This window comes from Ictalurus furcatus, chromosome 25 (genome assembly GCF_023375685.1).
Source record: "Ictalurus furcatus strain D&B chromosome 25, Billie_1.0, whole genome shotgun sequence".
In the NCBI taxonomy this organism is placed as follows: domain Eukaryota; kingdom Metazoa; phylum Chordata; class Actinopteri; order Siluriformes; family Ictaluridae; genus Ictalurus; species Ictalurus furcatus.
Genome location: NC_071279.1, coordinates 12,296,931 through 12,320,666, shown reverse-complemented (window position 1 = coordinate 12,320,666; position 23,736 = coordinate 12,296,931). Strand labels below are relative to the sequence as shown.

The 23,736-nt window shown below is 40.9% G+C and overlaps 1 protein-coding gene across 2 annotated transcripts in view; it reads right to left on the bottom strand.

Annotated features, from left to right (window-relative positions):
- The window catches only part of lnx1 (ligand of numb-protein X 1), a 55,530-nt gene extending 33,316 nt beyond the window's left edge, over window positions 1–22,214 (bottom strand). For both annotated transcript variants that reach the window (XM_053614377.1, XM_053614376.1), the window contains exons 1-2: window positions 21,793–22,214; window positions 12,991–14,392 (exon numbers count right to left, since the gene is read on the bottom strand). In XM_053614377.1, coding sequence (XP_053470352.1) covers window positions 12,991–14,291 — 1,301 coding nt within the window. In that variant the 5' untranslated portion in view covers window positions 14,292–14,392; window positions 21,793–22,214. The remainder of the gene's footprint in view (window positions 1–12,990; window positions 14,393–21,792) is intronic.
- Between the last annotated feature and the right edge of the window lie 1,522 nt (window positions 22,215–23,736).

The window sequence follows — 23,736 nt, the reverse complement described above, 5'->3', positions numbered from 1 at the left end:
CATTGCGTGTCCTTCCCTGATTCGTCGAGCCCCTACCATATGACTATTACGCTACCTTGATCGTATACACAACAACACGGAGACTGAACCGCAAGCTTTGCTGGCTTTGTCATCATTCTTCGCAGCCACTGTGCAGTTAATTCTGTATTTTATAATACTGCAGCTGCCTACATGCACAAGAGGCGAGCTATGATTAGAGAAATCGCCAACAAATCTCATTTCAAGCGGCATAAGCCCTATGTGGAACGCCGGTTTGTTGTGCCTGTCGGTGACTAGCAACCGACTTCCTGTTCACACAACCTGTTTACTGTTTAAACTTCCTGTTTTGTATGCGCATGCCCGGTGTGCATGAATGGTCATGTGACACGCGTATTCGGTCGTGTAGTGTGGACGGAGATCGTTTCTGAAACACAGTGGAAAAGCCAGTGTGGACGAGGATCGTTTTGGTTTTAGTGTAAACAGGGCCTGAAACGGTACCATCCTGTCATGCTGAGCAGGAAAACAAGGTGTGTAAAAGTCTGTACGAGTTCCAGTTTACATGAACATGATATGAGCAGAGCATAAGGAAAGATAATGTACTCTCTGCATGGCGCTGTAGCAGCTAAACCCATACAATGATAGCTTAGCTGTGACTCCCCTTGGCTTCCACCAAACTAGCCTAGTCTCGTATTAGATAGCCAAAAGGTTTTATATTTTATCGTCCGGGTAGTCCTACAAACAGTGATAACACTTAAGACTTTCGAAGTCGTATAATAAATTTAACTTTTTTGTCCAATTTTCACATTTTTTAAGCAATTGGTCCTTACATGCAAAAAAAAAAAATGCATGGAAACAGTCTATTTAGAAGTATGTACACCTAGTACCTAACACACGGGCGTTCGTTTCTATGGAGTCTGCAAGGGATGCTTGCCTCATTGTCATGGCAACAGTTCATGCCCAGGTCAGATTACGTCGGAGTTTGTTGGAAAATCATATCACACTGTTCAGACTTTAAAATAACGCCGAAAAACGCAGACCGGTTTAACACGCCGATCCGACAAAACCTGACAAACGTGTCTGTCTCTGCACTGTGAACCAGGCTTGAGATGAAATGGTCTCTGATGGTGTCTCTGGAGATGATGCTGGCTCACAGAAGCCTCCTTTCTTTTATCATCGTTGACGAATCATTATGAGATTTATTATAGTGGAATGTTCATGCTGTCACTCCAGCGGCCTGTCCTCTGAATCATAACTATCTCTTTACAAGGCTGGTCGACTTTCTTTTAGTGAAAGGTGAGAGACATAAAGCAAAAGAAAGACAAGTGAGACTTGTCGAGCAAGGTAGATTCACGTAACAATTCATTCACAGAAGCTGAGAGCCAATCCCATTGCAGCGCTGCGGTTATTGTCACACACCCAAGTAAAGAGATCACACAGAGGGCCTGCAAGGGCATTTACTTAAGTCTCCACTCTCTCTCTCTCTCTCTCTGTCTCAACACACACACACAATCTGTTTCATGATCTGCCATCTATACACAAAAACCCATCACCTCTGCCTCTTTCTGTTTCAATACCTTCTCGCACGCACTGCCATGCTGATCCCATACCTTTATAACGTATGCAAGTAATTGTGATCGATTTTCAATGATTATGGCACCCCAGCATTTGCAGAGTATCCGATTTGTCCCTTGGTACAAAAATTTATGAACACATAACATTACCGCATTGGCTTTATAATTAACGGTCAATCAGTCGATCGTTTTTCGATATACACTATACTTATGGCAAGTGGGATAGCGAGATAGGGACAGTTGAAGATAGCGGCATTTATTTTCTGTTCTGAGAAGCGAAGGTCAAAACGTATGTTATGGAGCTGTTCGAGTGGAACTGCTTGATAGAGACAACATGACTTGAGTCGGTGACATCATATAAAGGGGTGTGGTTAGCGTCAGACCGGAAGCTCAGCCTAAAAATCTTGAGGTAGGAAAAATGACACATGCTTTGGCTGATTGTGTCATAAGGTTATAAAATTGTCCTGATTAATATATTATGATGCATATACAGTACATAAGAGAAAATAAGCTTAGTTCAACACATGTTCATGTGTTTATAATTGAATCATTTTTCACGATGCTTTAAGGTCACACATTTAAGATGCTTTGAATTTATTCTCTATTGTAAGGTAGGATTCTGACTTTTGTGTACTATCTACTTGACTCGGTTGGATCTAGATTATATTACCTTCCAACAGAGTTTTTACACTGATGGTATTCTTAGTCCGTGTCCTAGTGAACCAGCATCAGGACGTATTTATTGATAGAGACTTCAAAGCACTTCTGTAAGTCACTCTGGATAAGGGCGTCTGCCAAATGCCATAAATGTAAATGTAAGATGATCAGGTTAATTGGGACAGTCCTAAATTACAATAAGCGGAGAAAGGAAAAGCAAAATGAATATGATATATGCATGAATTGATGCATGAAACTCCCAGAGCTATGGTCCATGATGCATTGGTGGATTTTATGTCAACTGAATGTTTTTTTATGACGGTAGACTATTAAATATAGAACATTACTTAGGCCTACTAACGAGTATGCCGAGATCTTTACTTAATGTACTTTGTTTATAGAGTTTTAGAGATGTGTTATGCTGCTATTGAAGAAAAAAAAAAAAAAAAAACCTCACTCTATATATTGTTATTTACTTGGCCCTTTTTTTTTTTTTTTTTTTTTTTTTTAAACTGTGATTTTTCATACAGGAGTATCCAAAAAGTATCCAAAAGTAGGGAGCCTATCCCAGGGAACTCAGGGGACACCCTGGACACAGTGCTAACCCATCACCGGGCACAGTCGCACACACTTTCACACCCTACGGACAATTTAGAGATGCCTTTGGACTGGGGGAGGAAACCGGATAACCCAGAGGAAACCCCTGAAGCATGTGGAGAACACGCGAACATGTAGTTTGCTGCGTTCCTTCCGATTATACAATATTTTAAAAAAAACAATGTTTTAAATGTGTCACTGAGGATGATGCGAAAGGCCTAAACCAATGAAAATATGTATCCCAAATCCCAAACATGTCATGGTCTTTAGTCAGTCTTGACAAAAAGAGTAAGCCATGCTTCTTTAGCATAGCATGAAGTATGAAATGTTTTCCTTCACGTGTAGATTTCAGAATGTATCGTGTGTTTTATTTTATTGTAGGGATTTAGTTTTATTAAATGGCAAGAAAGCTTAGACGTGGCAGAAATTCAAAAACTGATTTCACCCTGTATTTAAATACACCCAGTATTTCAAGAACATGTGACGAGGCTGTGATTAGTAGCTGCTGTGTAGTACTAGCAAGAGTCTATCAGCAATGAGGAAACTGATAGAAATTAAGGGTTAAAAGAATCAGACACAGCAGTACAAAACAGATGGAAGGTTAAAAGCAGACTGCAGCGTTATTTTGATTGTCCTTCACTCAGCCTCTCTCTCTCTCCCCCCCCCCCTTTAGTAAGTGTGTACATGCACAAACATGAGAGGAATTGCTTTTTACAGCATTCCCCTGCTGATTATGAATGCCTTGAGTGTGTTTTTGTAGTTGTGCAAGCCTGAATATGTACATCCTTCATGTTGCAGAGAAACTGCAGGTTGTAATATAAATATCTCCCCTCCGAATGGTTCAAGACATGAATGTGTATTCGCTTTGCTTGATCATCTGTGTATATATTTGTGTGTGTATGTATATCAAACAAATCAACTGAAATAGTTCAACACAACGAATGCTTCAAGTGGTTTTCCCAAATTCAACTGAAAATGCAACTTATAATGATTTCTCCAATTTTAAAAATGCTTCAACCCCGTGAATAGAATCCCTCACAACAACACTCCCTTCAGTCTCCTTTTCAGGAGCTTAAAACAACAACAACAAAAAAACAACAACAACAACAACAAAAAAACAGCTCTCTGGTCTTCATGTTGGTTTATCCTTTTTAACTACAAATGTCTTCACAGGTGAAACTGAAAGCTCAAACCAAGCGTCGATGTTCAGAGCTATTTATTGTTTAAACACTCAATCTACCAGGACACCAGGGTAACCAAAAACACCGGTCAGTCACGTTCCAATATTTGGATGGTCTGATACAAAATGTGCTGCGTTCTATGTCGTTTAACACATCTACATTTAAATACCAGGAAATAAAAGCTAAAATTCAAACTCTCTTCTCATATCCATCTTTCGATCACAAACCCAAATGTCTTCAGTCCACAGCAAAAAAACAAAAGAATTGGCCTTGACGTTCCGATAGTTTCGGAGAGGACTGTATACGATAAGTACTATATAATATGTTTAATATGTTTAGTGTGAGCTCTCGAAAATTAAATACTAATCCTAATTTACGGGGGCGAATACTGTACTTCTCAATTATGCAGTTTTTAGACTTATATATATATATATATATATATAAACTAATAATAATTCTGCGCACATCTGAATACTTCATTTCATTGCATTCTGTATGAGCAGAAACAAAATCCCAGTCTAAAATATTTATCCAGTGGTGCGATACAGCAGGAAAAAAGAGAGAGAAATAATCACTAGGGGGGTGAATACTTTCTGGAGGCACTGTAATAATCTAATACAGAAAATGCACGTATAATGGAACGGGCAGTCTGCACGCGCACACACAAAAAAAAAAACAACGCAGCAATTTGCTATCCATTTGTAATCTATTCTGCTTCTGTCTGGGACTCTTGCACAGTCAGAGTGTGAAGCTGCTGTGCTTTGCCCAGTCGAGAGAGAGAGAGAGAGAGAGAGAGAGAGAGAGAGAGAGAGAGAGAGAGAGAGAGAGAGAGAGCGCACCGTTTAAAAAAAGATGCAATGTTAGTGCTAAGCCTATCTGCTGAATCATTAACAGAAGAAGAGAATAGAGCATGCTGCTCCTCTGTTTCAGACAGCAGCGAAGTGTTGATGAAGCAACGATGCCTTCGATCGTCTTCCTCATCGTAATTAACCTGATGAACACAGAAAAAGGTACACACAAATGTAAGCAGCGAAAAAGTAATGGGGAATCTATATGGTGTGATGAGAGGAGCAGTGTGTAACTGCTGTAACGATGATGCGAATGCAGATGCCTTGAGGTTGGGATTAAAGAAAAACACCACTTTTTGGTTTGCGGTAGATTTTTACGATCCGTTCGATGAGTGGAAACCATCGTGATTTGAGAGCTATTGGACATGCTGTACGGTCTGTCAGCATTACTTCGCTTCGCTTCTGCGTTTCAAACAGTGAACTGTGTTGGCGGAAATGACTGGAGAGTAAACCAAGCGTTCAGATTGATGCATTGGGGCAGTAGTGGCTTGACGGTTAAGGCTCTGGGTTACTGATGTGAAGGTCGGGGGTCACTGCCAAGCTGCCACTGTTGGGCCCTTGAGCAAGGCCCTTAACCCTCTCTGCTCCGGGGCGCTGTATCATGGCTGACCCTGCACTCTGACCCCAACTTCCTGACATGCTGGGGTATACGAAGAAAAGAATTTCACTGTGCTGTAATGTATATGTGATTAATAAAGACTATCATTATCACGATCATTAATGTACACATGCTTGTCAATAGTACACATTCTCTTAATGGTTCCCTGAGTGAGCCAGAGTGTCCCGCAGGACAGATACACACATACACCAACACGCTCATTCATCAGGCCATCCGTGAAAATAAGGTCACCACGGCAACACACAGGCCTCTGGCTATAGCCTCGATTTCCTGCGTCACCCTGACGACGACATGTCGCTGCCCGAACAGAGGGCCACACACACACACACACACACACACACACACACACACACACACACTGTGCACACAGTATGTCCCTTCTGTCCCTGCAGACCCGCTGTGTATGGCTGGTAATGCCGAAAATGAATACGTCCATCAGGAGCCATTCAAATCTATTCCACTGCATGCTGATCACACAGCGTCAGAAGCCAGAGCTGCTCTGCTCCAGCCACTGGGAAAAAAAACACAGCACTCACAATCAACATTATTAACATTTATATGATAATCCAGATGCTCAGATGCAACAGCTCTAAAGAGCAGACCTCCTCCACATGACATGACTATAATCGTTAGAAGAGAAGTGTGAGTACTGTATGCATGTACTGTAATAAAGAAAGGTTTACAGTGATGCGTTCCATGGTGTGTTTTGGATTATCTCAAGATCAGATCTCTCAAACTTTATGTAGCCTGGGATCACTTTAACTTAAAAAAAAATAATAATAATAATCGACAATATAAAATATGAACATAATCTTCGCTAATCAAAATAAAACTGATGTCATTTTATTTATATACAATCATTTTTCGGCTAGTTATTGCCGCTGTAGAGCGTAATATTGCTGCACGCGAAAAACCCATTTATTCAAATGATCGTAATATTTAAGCTGATGTTATTGGGTTTAGGAGTATCCATCCATCCATCTAATCATCTTCCATACCACCTATCCTACACAGGGTTGTAGAGAGCCTGGATCCTATCCCAGGGGACTCGGGGCACAGGGACACCCTGTACGGGGTGCCAATCCATCGCAGGCACAATCACACCCACACTACGGACAATTTGGAAATGCCAATCAGCCTACAGTTCATGTCTTTGGGCTGGAGGAGGAAACCGCCAAAGCACAGGGAGAACATTCGAACTCCACGCACACAGGGATGGAGGCAGGATTCGAACCCCCGACTCTGGAGGTGCGAGGCAAACGTGCAATAATAAAAACGCTGACAATGGTGCGCTTTGAATTTCACCACTGCAGACCCGCTGGCTGTGCTTCACAAATCCTGCTCCGAGACCCATGGTGTCAGATGGCTTATCTCAATTTGAGGACTAAAAGATCTGCTTAGATCTGGTTGAATGAAAGATCCTGACATCTGCAACAACACATGAATAAGATGAGGGTCAGATCACACCGACTTCTGCATGCCAAAGCAGGACTGGCAGACATCGTGTATACACTGTACACACACTATTCACGTGTACGTAGGAATTCGTTCTGAATTCAATTCGAATTCGTTTCCACACAGCATGGAGTCCTTTTGTTGGGTTTAGGTGTGGTCTTCATATTCAGCAGAACCATGAGATCAGGAAATTTCTGCTCTTAATATTTTCTTCAGCTGTAAATGAGAGACTTGTGCACCATGGAAAACAGGGTGTGTGACAAGAAATTTCCCCTTTAGAAAAAGGGATGAGAGCGAGAGTGAGAGAGAGCGAGAGAGAGAGGACAGAGAGAGAGAGGCAGGCTCTGTCAGTCAGCTGGATGAAGATGAATGACTGCCACAGTTCTCCAGCCAACCAATAAAGCACCAAATACACACTCCTCCATCTCTTGTTCTCTCTTTCCACCTCTTTCTGTCTTTTCCTTTCCTCACCCTCTCTCTCTCTCTCTCTTAATGTCTTAATCAGCAAAAGCCAGATGTCAAGCACAACAGACTTCAGTCGCTGACACAAGAGGAAAAGAGTGGGAAAAAATTCCCCTCTTCGAACCACACAAACACAAAGTGACTCGCAAAGTGATCTGTGCAAGAAAGATGAATAAATACAGAGAGAGAGAGAGAGAGAGAGAGAGAGAGAGAGAGAGAGAGGTCAACAATATAAAATGTAAAAAGCTACAACACAAAGATGATAAATTTGGGGTTCTCTGCTCAACATTTAATCTTCACTCCTCTCCTCTGGCATCTTCTCTATCCTTCTCATCTTTTCCCCTCGTCTACTGCCCTCTCTCCATCCCGAATCTCATCTCCTCTTCTCTCTGTTCCTCTTTGTTTATCTTCCACTTTATTTCTTTTCAGCCAAAAGACTCATGAGCAATGTTTGTGTGTGGAGTACTTTTTGGTCAAAATTTCGGGTGTCCACATGATTGGAACAACAAAGGGCCGAAGAGGAGGCACAAGAACCGTGTGTGTGTGCGCGTGTATTTTCTCTGCTTGAAGTGTCATTTTCCATATTATATTTTATAAGCCTCCAGTGTTACTTTAATTCTGATTTGTAGCAGTTAGTGACGTGACTATGCCTCAATGCACTATGTCCTGTGTGTGTGTGTGTGTGTATGTATAACAGTGTGTAACAAAAAAAGCATAGTCAAACATACATGAAAAGCAGACAAACAAAATTGTATCTAACTGTTTTATCTCCATGTACTATCCTATTCAAAGATTGGACACACACACACACACACGCACACAGCAGTTCATCCATCCTGCCACGCTGCAGTGTTTTGGTCTGCTCTGTGAAACAAAAAAACAAAAACAAACAAACAAAAAATAAAAATCTGGCAACCTTCCCACTGTAACATATGCACAGCTAGAGCAGCATTCCCTTCACCATAATTGCATTTGATATTATGTTGTATGTCTCTAGTAGTTGCAAAACACACACACACACACACACACACACACACACACACACACACACGATCAATACACAGTATGCAGAGATTCACACAGTGTACTGAGTTCCGTGTTTGTTTAGGTGAAACGATTGGATCAAGGTATGTTGATCTGAGATCACACACACACACACTGCATCACCAAGACAGGATGGGGTAGACTACACCTTGTCCTGAATACATCTGGGAGAGCTGTAGTCATGGTTTGAGGTGGAGAACGTGCGCACGCACACACACACACACACACACACACACACACACACACACACACACACACTGCAGTGGTATGGGATGGGATGTTTAGTGTGTTTGATACTCACAGCTCTGAGTAGAGGATATGCAGATTGCCCACATTGTCTGTGTAGTTGGCCGGACTGAGCCAAGGCAGCACCAACAGCAGCAGAGCCTTCATAATGAACCCTTTTCTCCCTCTATCCTTCCCTCTTTCTGTCTCTCTCTGGGACAAGTGCAGATTTCCACCTCTCTGTTCCCCTCCTCAGCTCCCAGCCTGCTCGGATTGACCTCCCCCCCTCCTTTGCCCCCACGCTCACTCCCTCCCTCCTTCCCTTCCCTCGCTTCTTTTTCTCTGCTCAGGTGCAAAGATGTACCCTTTCCTCCTTCTCCTCCCTCCAGTCCTCGTTGGTAATCTTTTCCTTTCCTTATTTTTTTCCCCCTGTGCCTCTCTTTTTCCTTTCTTTTGTGCCTAATTTTCAGCCATCGCCGCAGCAGTGTGACAGCGAGCACGGCGCGAAACAGATGGAGAAGAAGGAAGCGAGAAGGAGAAGCAGAAGTAGCAGCAGGCGCGACAGCAGCGGTGGAGGAGAAGAAAAAGAGGGATGAGGTCAGATCAGGATCTCTTAGTTCACTGCCAGCATGCTTCTTGGATCTGATGGCTGTCTAATCTGGTCTGGCATCTTCCAAGAGTAAGAGGATTTGCACTTGTGCCTGTGTGTGTGTGTGTGTGTGTGTGTGTGTGTGTGTGTGCGCGAGAGAGAGAGAGAGAATATGTTGTATGTGTCTGTGCCAGTGCAGCCTCTGACTTATACTGCAGCACGGTCCACAGAGAGAGCTGGAGCAAACCATCTCAGTCTATTAGAGGGGGTGGCTCCATGCATGGGATGGCCCATCTGTCATTATGCTCAGCCTGTAGATATAAGCTTGTGTCTAAAACCACCCCCTGCCTTCAGATGAATGCTTCAATCAGCCCTGTTTGTGCGTGTGATGGTGTGATGGTGTGTGTAAACAGGATGCACAGGAACAGGTTAGAGGGTCAGACAATTAAGACCTTCATCCAGTGACCCTACCACACACACACACACACACACACACACACACACGGTGAGAGATGGGAGACATTTGAAATCAATATTTATTCCATACAGAGAGCTGTTTTATGAACGGACAAAAGCAGAGTGGGAAAAAAAAGAAGACGACAAATAGTTAACTAAAAGAAGAGAGAAAGGTGGCACCACAGTTTTCTTCCAGAATTCATTATTTAATTTTGTTGAATAAATTTGTATGCAACTGGATGTAATTTATAGTTGATATCGCATAATTATATTAGATATAATTTAGAGCACAAATTATTGACTAAAAGGGTGCCAATAATTGTTGCACACCCATATTTAACAAAGATTTTTTTTTTTTATAAACCTGTGTATTGTTTGCAATTGTTTGAGATCCATGAGAGCAGAGTATTTTTGTGAACTTTTTTTAACAAAAGGTTCAACAATAAAGACAATTTTTCATAGCCTTCTTTGCTCATATTTACCAAGGGTGCCAATATTAGTGGAGGAGACTGAAAATATTAGGGCTGTTACATTCTGTTCAAATTTGCATCGGAGTTTTAGTTACTCAAAACATCAAAACATTTGGAGGCAATAACAATTTCACCATGTTCCACATAAATTAGTATTTATTTACCTACAGTAGGTTTTTACCTTGTCACTGGTCTTATCCGACACAGGGTTACGGCGAGCCTGGAGCCTATCCTGGCAAATTGGGGCACGAGGGAGGCAAGGGACACCCAGAACGTTGTGCCAACCCATCGCAGGGCGCAATCGCGCACACATTCGCACATTATGGACAATTTAGAGATGCCAAATCAGCCTACAGCGTATGTCTTTGGACTGGTGGAGGAAACCGGAGTACCCAGACGAAACCCTCGCAGCATGGGGAGAAAACGCAAACTCCTCGCACACAAGGCGGACGTGGGAATCGAACCCCCAACCCTGGCGGTGTGAGGCAAACGTACAGAACAGAATATTGTCATTAGAATAATATTATCATTTATTATTATTATTATTATTTTTAATGGCTTCTTATGCACTATATGCTCACTACATGTGGTATAAATAAGATAATGGAGTTGTAGAAATGATGTATTACTAAAGATGCTGAATATGAATATTGAATATGTTTGCCTGTGAATACATAAAAATTACAATATTAGAAATATCTGTGTGTGTGTGTTTAAAAACCTCTAACTTGCGTCTCTTTCTGCCTTTTCTCTCACCAAAGACGAACGAGCATCTGCTGCTGCATGAACTACGGACCACGGTGTCTCGGAGGTGCGAGCATGTTTTTAAACATCCACGTATACAATCTACTGCTTCTGACATTTCAGTCTGAACGAACGGTAGAACGTGCGACGCTGAACTGCAGTGTACCTTCTTCCGGTGGTGGATAAGTTCAGCAGAGATCTAAAGCTTAGAGGATGAGCTGATTTCGTTTTAGTTTTCTATATATTCGCAAGGCGACACTTTGTCCTTTGGACCCGAGCCAAGAACAGAACCTTTTCATCCTTCCATCTGATCTCTTTCTCTCTGTCGCTGTTTCATCCCTAAAGCCCAGGGCTCAGATAGAGGACTATTTAGAAGCTTAGAGAAAGATTTAGACTAATTTAGCCTAAGGATACATTAATAACAGACAGAGTAAACAACACACACACACACACACACACACACACACACACACACACACATTACCTACATGCAGCATGATACAATAAGCAGTATCATTATCATATTTCTGTGTTTAGATTCTCTTGACCTCTTTTTCCTTATCGGCTATAAAAGTGGTTCCAGGTCTAATTCTGTGCAAGCATGCAGGGGCAGGAAGGGAATCGGGTTGCAATAAAAGTACATTCCCACTCAAACACATACACCAGCTACAATAACGAGCAGGTGTATAACAAACAAACATATAGCATATACAGTACAGTGCTGTGCAGAAGTATTGGGCGCATGCAAAGAAATGCTGTAGAGCAAAGATGCCTTCAAAAATAATTACATTAAATGTTTCTACATTAAAGAAAAAAAAAATACTATGAAGAGCAGTAAACAGTAATAAATGAAACAAAGTCAAGATTTGGTGTGATGACCCTTTGCTTTAAAAATTTTTTGTCTCGGGCACAATTTGTGCAGTTTTAAAAAGAAATGAGCTGTTTAAAAAGTTTCACTGAGCATCGAGCACATCCAGCCACAGTTCTTCTGGAGAGTTTGTCAAACCCAGCAACCTTCAATTGGGAAATGCCAAATCAATCTACAGTGCATGTCTTTGGACTGGGGGAGGAAACCAACAAAGCACAGGGAGAACATGCAAGCTCTGCATGCAACAGGACGGAGGTGGGATTCAAACCCCCAGCCCCGGAGGTGTAAGGCAAACGTGCTAACCACTAAGACATCGTGCCCCCCGTAATGCAGAAGCCATAAAATAAAAATCTAGAAAAAAATGTATGCTAAAAAAAAGATATATCAATTATATAAAGAAATTATATGGTCCCTAAGAGGTTTGCACAACGCTGTACATCTCTGAAAACGTGTTTGAAGTGAAATCAGATTTTGGAAAGATCTGCCAATCCAAGTAAAATACAAATACAAAGTTACTGACAGCATGATAGCAAGTCTCAACATGAAAGTTAAAATCAATGACATGAAGCAGGCATTACAAAGGAAGTGATGCACTGCTTCTACCAAGCATAGCATTCATCAAATGACTATAAAACTACTGGTTTTGACACTACACTGTAAGGAGAATGTTTTCAGAAGGCATCGTTGTTGCATGATTGACTGGCAAAAACACAAGGAAATGCAAGAGGAAGCATTCTTACATAGACAGAATTTTTTTAGCTTGCGTCTCCAGGGTGGGATCCCTCGGACTTGCCATCCACATGCACTACTGGACCGTGTGCTGATGTTCAACTTTGGACCCCCATGGACGATCAAGATGTACCCCGCCACCACAGAGAATGAGAAGAGAGAAACAGATTCAAGGTAAAGGCAGGGCATAAATACAGAACCCAGAATGAGGATAGGAAGGGAAGTAGAGATGAATAGAAAGAGCAAAAGCATGAGGAAGGATCCATTTGGATGGAGAAAGGCACAAGTCAATTATGTTTCCTTAAGTGGAATTTAAAACCAGGAGAAAATTTCCACTAGTGTATGAAACAAAAAAAAAGCACTTAATTTTATCCAAAGCCCTTGGGCAAGGCGAAATCAAACGATGCAAACACAACTGAGACCAGAAAGAGTTCATTAACTTTTAAACATGGTAATGAAGTGGTGACATTTTTGGTTATTGTTTGGTAGCACCCACCTGCTCAAGAGATGCCCCTGCAGCTCTCCCCTCGCCATGGTCTCAGAACAGTGCTCCCTGAACGGGCAGAACACGGTCAGCTTGTCCAGCAGCTTGTTTACGAGCACATTGGATTTGCGGCAGTTCTGCAGCAGGATGGGCACACGGTCCACTGGGCAGAAATCACTCTCTACAAGGAAGTTGGTCAGACATTCCTGGCAGTAGGTATGTCCACATGGTGTGTCCAATGGAGAGATTAGGGGCTGAAGGCAGATGTGGCATGTGAGCTCATCATCCACCTCGTCTTTGTAGTTGTACTCATGGTTCTCATCCAGTAAGTGACACTGCCCGCAGACCTTGCATAGATCCACATCAGTGGTGGAGGGTTCACAGTCCATGGCAACACTGAACATCATTGCTGTGGCACCATCAGCTGGCATGGCCGTAGCACCGGTGGTTGGTGTTGCTGTGGCACTGTTGCTTGGCAATTCCATGCCACCATCAAATGGCATTGCTGTGGCACCATCAGCTGGCATGGCCGTAGCACCGGTGGTTGGTGTTGCTGTGGCACTGTTGCTTGGCAATTCCATGCCACAATCAAATATCATTGCTGTGGCACCATCAGCTGGCATGGCTATAGCACCAGTGGTTGGTGTTGCTGTGGCACTATTGCTTGGCAATTCCATGCCACAATCAAATATCATTGCTGTGGCACCATCAGCTGGCATGGCTATAGCACCAGTGGTTGGTGTTGCTGTGGCACTATTGCTTGGCAATTCCATGCCGCCATCAAATGGCATCGCTATGGCACCATCAGCTGGCATGGCCGTAGCTCCGGTGGTTGGTGTTGCTGTGGCACTGTTGCTTGGCAATTCCATGCCACCATCAAATGGCATCGCTATGGCACCTTCAGCTGGCATGGCCGTAGCACCAGTGGTTGGTGTTGCTCTGGCATTATTGCTTGGCAATTCGATGTCACCATCAACTGGCATTGCTGTAACACCATCAATTAGAATTGGTGTAGCACCACTGCTTGGCATCGCAAGCAGTGCGTCATCGAATGGGGTCTCTGAGGCACCATCGAATTGGGTCACTGTGGCACCTGTACTTGTCATTTCTGCAGAATCACCAGTCGGCATCGCTGTGGCACCTGCTTCTTCTTTCGGCTGCTCAAACTGAGCATCACCAATTGCCATGGCACCTCCTTCTTCTCGCCCCACTTCTGTTGCATCATTGATAGCCATGGCTACTGCCACTTCCTCCTCATCTACTATGGCATCACCAACTGCTGTTTCCATGCAATCTGACTCCACTGTTTCCATCACAGGTTAAATATGGCAGTGATGGGTATGAGTGGAGCTTGCAAGCTGTGATTGGGTGTATGGTGGAGGGAGACTTTTGTTTGGTCAGCTTTTACTAGGACCTTTAGAAGAGAAAGAGAAACAGAAAATATCATTGATAAAGTTGGTGCCAATATGCAAAAAAAGCTGAGTTGCACCAAGTCAGATGCAATTTTGACAAAAGTCAACACAAATTGCTTTTGTACTTGGCAGAATAAGTGGTATTGAACTGCACCCAAACTCATTTTTCCACTAGCAACAAGAAATATCAATACTACACCAGAGTTATCTAATGATCTTGGGCTGAAGGAAGCAGAGAGGGATGGGAGTGAAAGAGGGAAAGAGAAAACTAAAGAGTCGAAACAAAATGCTGACATATGGGTGGAAGGTCTGTCATACCCCCATATAGGTAAAACAATTGCCTTAATATTTTTATTGTACTCAATTATTAATGTGCAATCAGTCAAATATGCACCCTGCTTCTGATTCACTTGGATAAATCCCTAATTTTCCATCTGGAGATTAATAAAGTATTATCTTATCTTAAACTACCTGAGTGTTTGCATGCTAGCTGGATTCTGAAGACACACAATATACCTCCAGTAACATATACTCCAGGACCTTGAGTAATGAAGGGGAGAAGAAGGTACAAATCCATTTTGCACTCTACAGATTCAATCATTTGACATAGGATCTCAGTTGACTATATCCTATTGTTTATGAAGTTAGATATGAATTTATTCAGTATAAGAACAGTGCTTGCATTCCACAGGTGCATGTCACCATGCAGAGCAGCTACAGGATGCGAGTCCCGGACCACGGCTGCCACTATTCATTGCTTTTCATTGCCAATTCTTGCCTGCTATTTAAGCCTGTCTTGTGAGTGCGACCTTTTGACCTGCCACTCATACTGTAAAGAGCACTAACTAGCTAGATATTTACCAAACTAGCATTATATGACCTAAAATATGTGAACCTGAACATCACACCCATATGTTAAAGTACACAATTATATCAAATGTCTTCATATGCTGTAGCATTACAATTTCTCTACACTGGAACAATCCCGTTCTCGCATGACAATGCCCCTGTGCACAAAGCGAGCTCCATGAAGACATTGTGCCCCAGGCCTCCTCGCTCGACATCAGTGCCTGACCTCACTATTGCTCTTGTGGCTGAATGAATACAAAATCCCAAAGCCCCGCCTTCACAGAAGAATGGAGGCTATTATAATAGCAAAGGGAGACTAAATCTGTAAGGCATGTTCAACAAGCACATATGGATTTATGTGATTGTCAGGTGTCCACATACTTTTGGCACCACAGTGTATGAACATGGGCAAATACTAGCCACAGATTTCTACTGCTGGGAATCGGCATCCAGGACCAAGTTCAACACTACTGCAGCACTGCAGATTGCAGGTTTGGCATTCCAACAGACTCTGAACCCCTCAAAATGTAATGCGTACCATAGAGGGTTCAGCAAGTTCTCACCTTCTGTGAATTCCATTTCGAAAATCTCACAATGTTTTATTTATTTATTTATTTATTTATTTATTTTCCCATCTGTGCACTTTGACTTCCAAATACTGCTATTGTCTTAGTCATATGTCTCATATATAAGATTTCTGTGATTTTCGGAGCTCTTCTCTGAGCCGCCGAGTGTTTCTTTGAAACTTCACATATCACGGTGCTTATTGTCTGTTGTAAGGCTTTAAACATATTCATCTCAACTGTGCAGACGTTTTGTTTTAACAGTAATTTACTGCTTTACTTCAATTTCATGTGATTCCACTCTGTTAATATTATCCCTCGTCCACACACGAACTTACATCGGTCTCTTAACATTTTTCCTAGTAAAACCAAACTGATTCCTGAAAGCAGGTAATAAAATGTGATTAGACATACAAAATGATTTATATTTTAACAGTAACATTTAAATGAATTCATTTGGCTGTCAGATATGCATATAGTAATTTTCATTACCTGGCACAAGTTTGAGATAAAGAGTCATGACTCTATAACCTTCTGTAGATCTTTGGTGACAGATTATTCCTTGCTGATGTTGCTGAAGTTTGAATTTAAGTTCTCTTTGCCATTGTTGGCAATTTCCATGCTCAGGGCATTAAAAAAAAAAAAAAGTCATGCCCTAAGCATGGAAATGATGGTTAATAATGAGCTGTACATTAAGCTACAATAACACACTGTAAAGAAAGAGTAAAAATGAGAACAATATAGAATATGAGAGAGAGAGAGAGAGAGAGAGAGAGAGAGAGAGAGAGAGAGAGAGCATTCTGTATAAAGAGCCAGTCATGATATAGACTCAAACACACGCCCTGCACCATTGTTCAGTTTATGCTTGAGAAAGATAAAGGCAGGCGCACACACACACACTCACACACACACTCACACACACACTCACACACACACTCACACACACACTCACACACACACTCACACACACACTCACACACACACACACTCACACACACACTCACACACACACTCACACACACACTCACACACACACTCACTCACACACTCACTCACACACACACTCACGCTGTAAGGTGACTTTCTAATGTATTCTTTAAAGCATTACAGATAAAACAGAAGTAATATAATCCCAGGAATTACACAGTCTCCTTAATGTATTCCGACAAAACATTTTCCATCACCTTTCATCTACTTTCCACTCACGGTTAAAACGTTAATGATTTTTCCATTCTGAAAGATAATGACACGCCTTAGCAGGGCATTATTCATTACCGCAATAGTAGAAATCATGAACTATAATATCTGCCATGATTTGCATTTTGTGTGCATGCTGTTTGCATAAGCTTCAATTGAATATTACGACACTCTGGGAAACTTTCCAAGCTGACTCAGTACAGGCCTTGCTAACCAGCATTGTATACTGCCTACTGGCTTTTTTTGTTTGTTTGTTTTTCATTTTTTCTTTTCTGTTATTTAAGCATTAACTTAAAATGAGTGAACTGTGAACCAGACTGGTGGTTGGGAACTTTTCGTTTATACCTCATTCATAAAACACTACATTTTACAATACTAAAATCACATTTGACAGAAAAGAAGTAATTAGTCATTTAAATCTTGTGGTTTTATGTAAAAAACCAAAACAAACCATAGGTTATTAATGGGTCTGGATAATTAGAATGGATTATAGTGTCAGAACCATAAGCATTTGAGAGTGCTACAGCCATGAAAAGGTCTTTAAAAAAAACCCAGAAGAACTGGTATTACGACTGCTCCACTGCTCCAGCTGTCAGTTACAAACTCATTCTGGTGAATCAGCACAAGAAAAAATAAATGTTCCTCTACTTTTGATGCTTAAATAAATGTGAAAAAGACTTTTACACTCTTACTTTGGTAGAATTATGTGTAACTTAAGTTTCTTCGAGAGGAGGATTAAGTATTTACTCTCCCACAAAAATGAGCATTGAAAATTCATCACTCATCACTCTAACGTTGTAATGCTCACTCACTCCCTTTCAATTTCTCCTGGGCAACCTGACTGTGAGGTGGAAATGCACCCGAGGCTCAATTCATCATAACCAATACACCTACTGGCATGTATTTGGGAGGTGGGAGAAAACTGGAGGACCCAGAAGAAAACCCATACAGGGAGAACATGTGAAGCTCATACTCTAACACACATACACATACACACACACACACACACACACACACACCCACTACATTGAACAGAATTAGAACTGATTAAAATTCATGAAAGTGCATCTGTGTGTTGCACTAGGAGCACGTAATTATACAGCAGAAATATATTATATATATATATATATATATATATATATATATATATATATATATAAATAAAGAGCCGTCAGATCTTTTTCCACATTTAATGTGGTATACAGTTGCAATCAAAATTATTCGACCCCCATTGCAAATCAGGTTTATTGTCAAAATTTACAGACTTTCAGTTGTTTGTGATGAACAAATCACACAAAAACAAATTGACAATAAACCTCAGTTGCAATTGGGGTGGAATAATTTTGACTGCAACTGTAGCAACCAACACAATTCAAGCGAAAAACAAAAACATTTTATGGGAGAAAAAAGAAAAAGAAAAAAAAAAAACTTACACAACCTGGCTGCATAAGTGTGCACACCCTTTTATAATATCCCACATGAAAATACTATAGAAAATATCAAAATGTAGTAGAATTCCTGTAGTAAATACTATAGTGTTTTTGAACCTTACTATAGTAAAGGTACTATCGTAAATTGCATTGATATGTGATAATTTGTTGTGCTAATTCTATTGCAGTTGTTGTGTTAACTCTACTATAGTAATTAAAAAACAAACAAACCCTACAGTCATTACTGTAGTAAATTCTCTACACTTGTACAATACTGTACTACAATATGTGTGACAACCTTCACAGCACAGGTGAATGTTGTAAACCTTTGAAGTACATTATAATGAACACTAGAACACATTGTAGTGTCCCATAATATTCCATAGTAACTATAATATTTAAATCACTGCAGTTTATCAATTCACTAGTCATTTCTACAGTATGCTGTAATATAAATTAACAAAGTGTAGTAAATACTCTAATATACTACAGTATACCACAATCTACCATAGTTTACTGTAGGAAATTCTAAAGTATATTACAGTATTTACTGCACGATGCTAAATTTCTCAGCCGATACCGATAACCGATTATTCAGTGATATCGGCCAATAACCGATACCGATAGTGCTGCCTTTTATACCCTCTTTTAAATTAATAATGATTAATTCCACAATTCTGAAAGAAATGCAAATAAGAACTTTACTCTCTCCAGTTCAACAAGTTGTTTCACAGTAACTGGTCTCATAAACACAAAACACATTACTCACATTAACATTAACACATGAACTCAATTCTGAAGATTAAAGTAAGATTATTAACTTATTGAATGTTATTAATTCATATTAACATTGACTGAATTGTAAAAATCCTCCTGTTAGTCTCACATTCACTCACCACAAACAAAAGCATTTCTACTTCATCACGGATATATTTTATTATATTATATATTAACATTAACTGGATATGAAATATACTATTCTACAAATATATTTTTGTGTGTAATATATACTTTTTTTGCCAATTCATCCTCAACTTAAATCTTTCAACGGTGTACTGCTGCTTTAATTCAGCGCGAGGGCGGGGGGGGGGGGGGGGGAGGGGGGGCTGTTAGACTCGACATCGAAACTTCTGCGTCATAATATTTACGTCCGGTGAAAATTTTATCAGTGCAGAGATTACAAACTGCAGTTTTGTCATCATTCCACACAAGAGATGGCATCTTTACACACAGCACGAAATCGATTTGTTTTCCCGCCCTCTTTTGATTGACAGGATATAATCGGCCCTGATCATCGGATGTTTTTAAACTATCGGGAAAAATAGCCTTTATCGGTCAATACCGATTATCGGCCGATACATCGGTGCATCTCTAATATTTACTGCAGTTTATTAGTTCACTATAGTTAGTACTACAGTGTGCTAAAGTATACATTAACAAAGTGTAGTAAATACTATAATATACTACAATTTACTACACTTTAGTAAATACTAAAAAGTATACTACAGTATTTTTTTTCACATGAGATGTGACTGTGCTCAGAATTAACCACATTTAAAACTCAAAACTTCAAAAGTAATTATCATACACCTGTCATCAATGGAGCGATTCTGAACCCCAAATAAAGATCAGCTGTTTCTGTTGGATTGTCTCAACAACTTCTTGGTTTCTTCTGACTGCCGGAACCAAAGAGTTTACAAAGCATATACAGGATCTCATTGTGGAATGGTAAATGGAGAAAATGGGGCACCACAGTGATTTTACCAAGAACAGGGCATCCCTCCAAAACTGACAAAAAGGACAAAGAGAAAACTTATCAAGGAGGCTGCCAAGAGACCTACGGCAAAGGAGCTGCAGGAATATCTGGCAAGTACTGATTACTCTCTGCATGTGACAACAATCTCTCATATTCCTCACATGCCCGGGCTGTGGGGTAGGGTGGCTAGACGGAAGCCTAAATCAAGCCTAAATCACCCCCAAACCATGTGGCTTGGTCTTTTGAGACTAAGGTAGAAATTTCTGGCCATAATTCTAAAACATATGTTTGGTGTTAAAACAAGACAACTTATCACCAAAAGAACACCAAACCCATGGTGAAGCATGGTGGTGGCACCATCATGCTATGAGGCTGCTTCTCTTCAGCTGGGACTGGGTCTCTAGTCAAGAAATCACGGATAGCTCCAAATACCACAAATTGGCACAAAACCTGCAGGCTTCTTTTAGACAGCTGAAGATGAAGAAAAAGTCACATGAATTACAGCTGAAAATGTCACCTTCCAGCATGATAATGACCCAAAGCACATATCCAAGTCAACAAAAGTACGACTTCAGAAGAAGGTCAATATTTTAGAAATGGCCCAGTTAGAGCTCAGATCTAAATCTTGTTGAAAACCTGTGGAATGACTTGAAAAGGGAGATCCCCTCACAATATGATAGATCTTGGGCATTTTTCCAAGGAAGGTATAGTGGAATAAACTTGCCAAATCAAGATGTGCCGAGTTGGTAGACTCTTACTCAAAAAGACTGAGTGATGTACTGTATTACAAGTAAAAATTGCTTTAACAAAATATTAGTTAAGTGGGTGTACACTTATACAACCAGGTTATTGTAGGTTCTTTCTTTTTCCTTTTTTGTTCGATTTGTTTTTCACCTGAATTGTGTTGGTTGCTATATCATATTAAGGGTGGGAAAAAATATCTGACATAATTTATCTTGGTTTCTTCTTCTTTTCTTTTCTTTTTTTTTATACGTCACAAAAACCTGTGATTTTAACAGGGGTGTGTAGATGTTGTATCCACTGTACATATGTAGAGTTACGTAAGTGCCCTGACGTAGACAATACACTCTCCATTCTTGCTATCTCTCTCCTTTGCCCTTCCATTCTTTCCTGTCTTCTTCCGCTCTCTATTCCTTTCTCTTGGGATCTCCGTCCTAATGTCAGATTACATTAGTTTTGAAGGATTTGTTAACAGAGTGGCCTACAACTGCAATGCGTGTCTGTCTTAGTTTCCACCCCGTATGCTCAAAGTGTGATTTTAATTAACAATGTTTTTGATGCGTCACTTATGCAAATAAGTTACAGATATAAGATATATCAATTTTTTTTAAAAGAACATTAAAATGATAGGGATTACTAAAGTGGTTAGTAGAATCTGTGAGCAAAACACACCCACAACAAGCATTACACTGATATGGCTTAACTTTAGTTTATGTAAATTTACAGTTCCAGTTTTCACTTTCAGGTTGGAGGTGCAGTAAAAAAAAAAATAGAAGAAGAAAAAAGCCACCTTTACCCATCTAAGTTAAAGAGTGATAGTTTAGCAGTCAGAGGACACAAAAGTGCCATAAATTCAGGAGACTTACTAGGATTTAAGACTTCCCTCTCCTCCTTGAGTGTCCCAAATGTTTTCCTTGCACAGGTAATCCTAGAGATCAGTACTGTTCCAGAGAGACAGATCAAGAGCGCTAGAGAGAACAGAGAGACAGAAGGGGACTCGCCTCAACTGTCACATGTTCGTCTCAACTCTTCGCGGTGTTTGGAAACGTGTAGAATCCGTAGTTAGAGATTTGTAGAATCTGTGGTGTCAGATTCACCGGGTGTGTGTGTGGGACCATCAGGAGTAGTGTGTTCTAGACGAGCATGGAGCAGCTTAGCCTCTCAGTCTGCCCTGCCTGTGCTGCCGCTCAGTTTACACACACACCTGACACAGGAAGTCTGATGGTAAGGGGTGGAGCTATTCAGGAAGACAGGTAAACATGAGAACTGCCCAAACCTGCTGTAGGGTTACCAAGGTAGTCAAGTGCGCGCACACACACACACACACACACACACACACACGCACATACGCACACACTTGCTGAAGATTAACACACAGATTCTCAGTTGGCATTCCCTGAAAGCCTTGCACTGGAAAACCTGCAGGTTTTGGCATGTCATACGAACAGAAACAGAGATGCTAAACAAGGATGACAAGGGGCTCTACAGAGCACATCAATAGCAATATCTGTTACATAAAAAGGCCATGGTTATACAACACACCATATTCAGAGCTGGACAGAGTGAGTGAGTGAAAGTGGGTTACTTCCATTACAGGAGTTGTGTTTAATGTTTTATATGGGAAGCATTAACATGATATATTAATGCTAGTTTTATTGTTACTTCTGGGTTTGGACAAGAAACGTCCAGTGTCAGGAAGAAAAACAAAACCTCTCTCTTTATTCCTTAGTACAATATCATTTGCCAAACCATCTTCTTAACTGATAAGCCAATATCCATTTACAGTAGCTTTCTAGATTGCTTTACTTGACCACAGTAATTCATGTGCTCATTCATTCTTGGGCAGTAGTGGCTCAACAGTTAATGCTCCGAGTTACTGACCAGAAGTTCGGGGTTTCAAGCCCTAGCACTGCCAAGCTCCACTGCTGTGATTGGATAATTGGCTGATGTGACTGGATATTCAGTGCATGTGGCCAACTTACACAGCACAGTAGCAGCCATCGGTCCAATCTTGTTGCACAGCATCTCAGATGTTGTTTTTGTCATTCTGAAATGCCTGAGCCAACGTCTTTCATCAAAATGATTTGGTATAATTACCTCCCAGAACTGTCTAACACCATTCCCTTCTCAAAGATCAGGCATCCGCCTCCGACACAAGATAACATGAGGTTTGTGATAGTGTTTCAGCTGCGTGCTTTCATCTGAAGCGCAAGTCATTTTTTATATTGGAAAAAAAAGCCACAATGGCTTCCATTTCAACACCTTCCATTTGTATCGATACTTTGTGCTAGTTTCACTGGAAGTGACGATTTTGTTCTCTCGAACACAGGACATGGAAACGGTGCTTTATTCACAAATGTTTTATGTGATATTCTGATTTTTCCTCGCAAGTTCAATTCGTAACTTGGATGTAAACATAGTTATTCAACCATACATGTTCAGGAAACATAATCCTCGTCAACATAATCCTGGATAGGGTACCATTCCATCACAGGGGATCATACGTGCATCCCTTCAAGAGCTGAATTATTGCCAAAGAGTCCTATTTTTGTTTCATCTGTTGTTCCAAAAGAGATTTGATTTGTCTAAATGCTTGTGTGTAAATTTTAGACACAGTTTTCTGTGCTTCTTTTGTAGCACGGAATGTAGGAATGGAGATGATTGTGGTGCATTGCTTATCGTTCTTTCTGTAAGAGCAGTTCCTGCTGCTTTCAGGTCATCCTGTAACTCTTTTCAAATGACTGCAAGCTTCTCTCTTACCTTCCTTATTATTAGCCTAAGAGCATGTTGGGAACTCTTGCGTGGTGCAC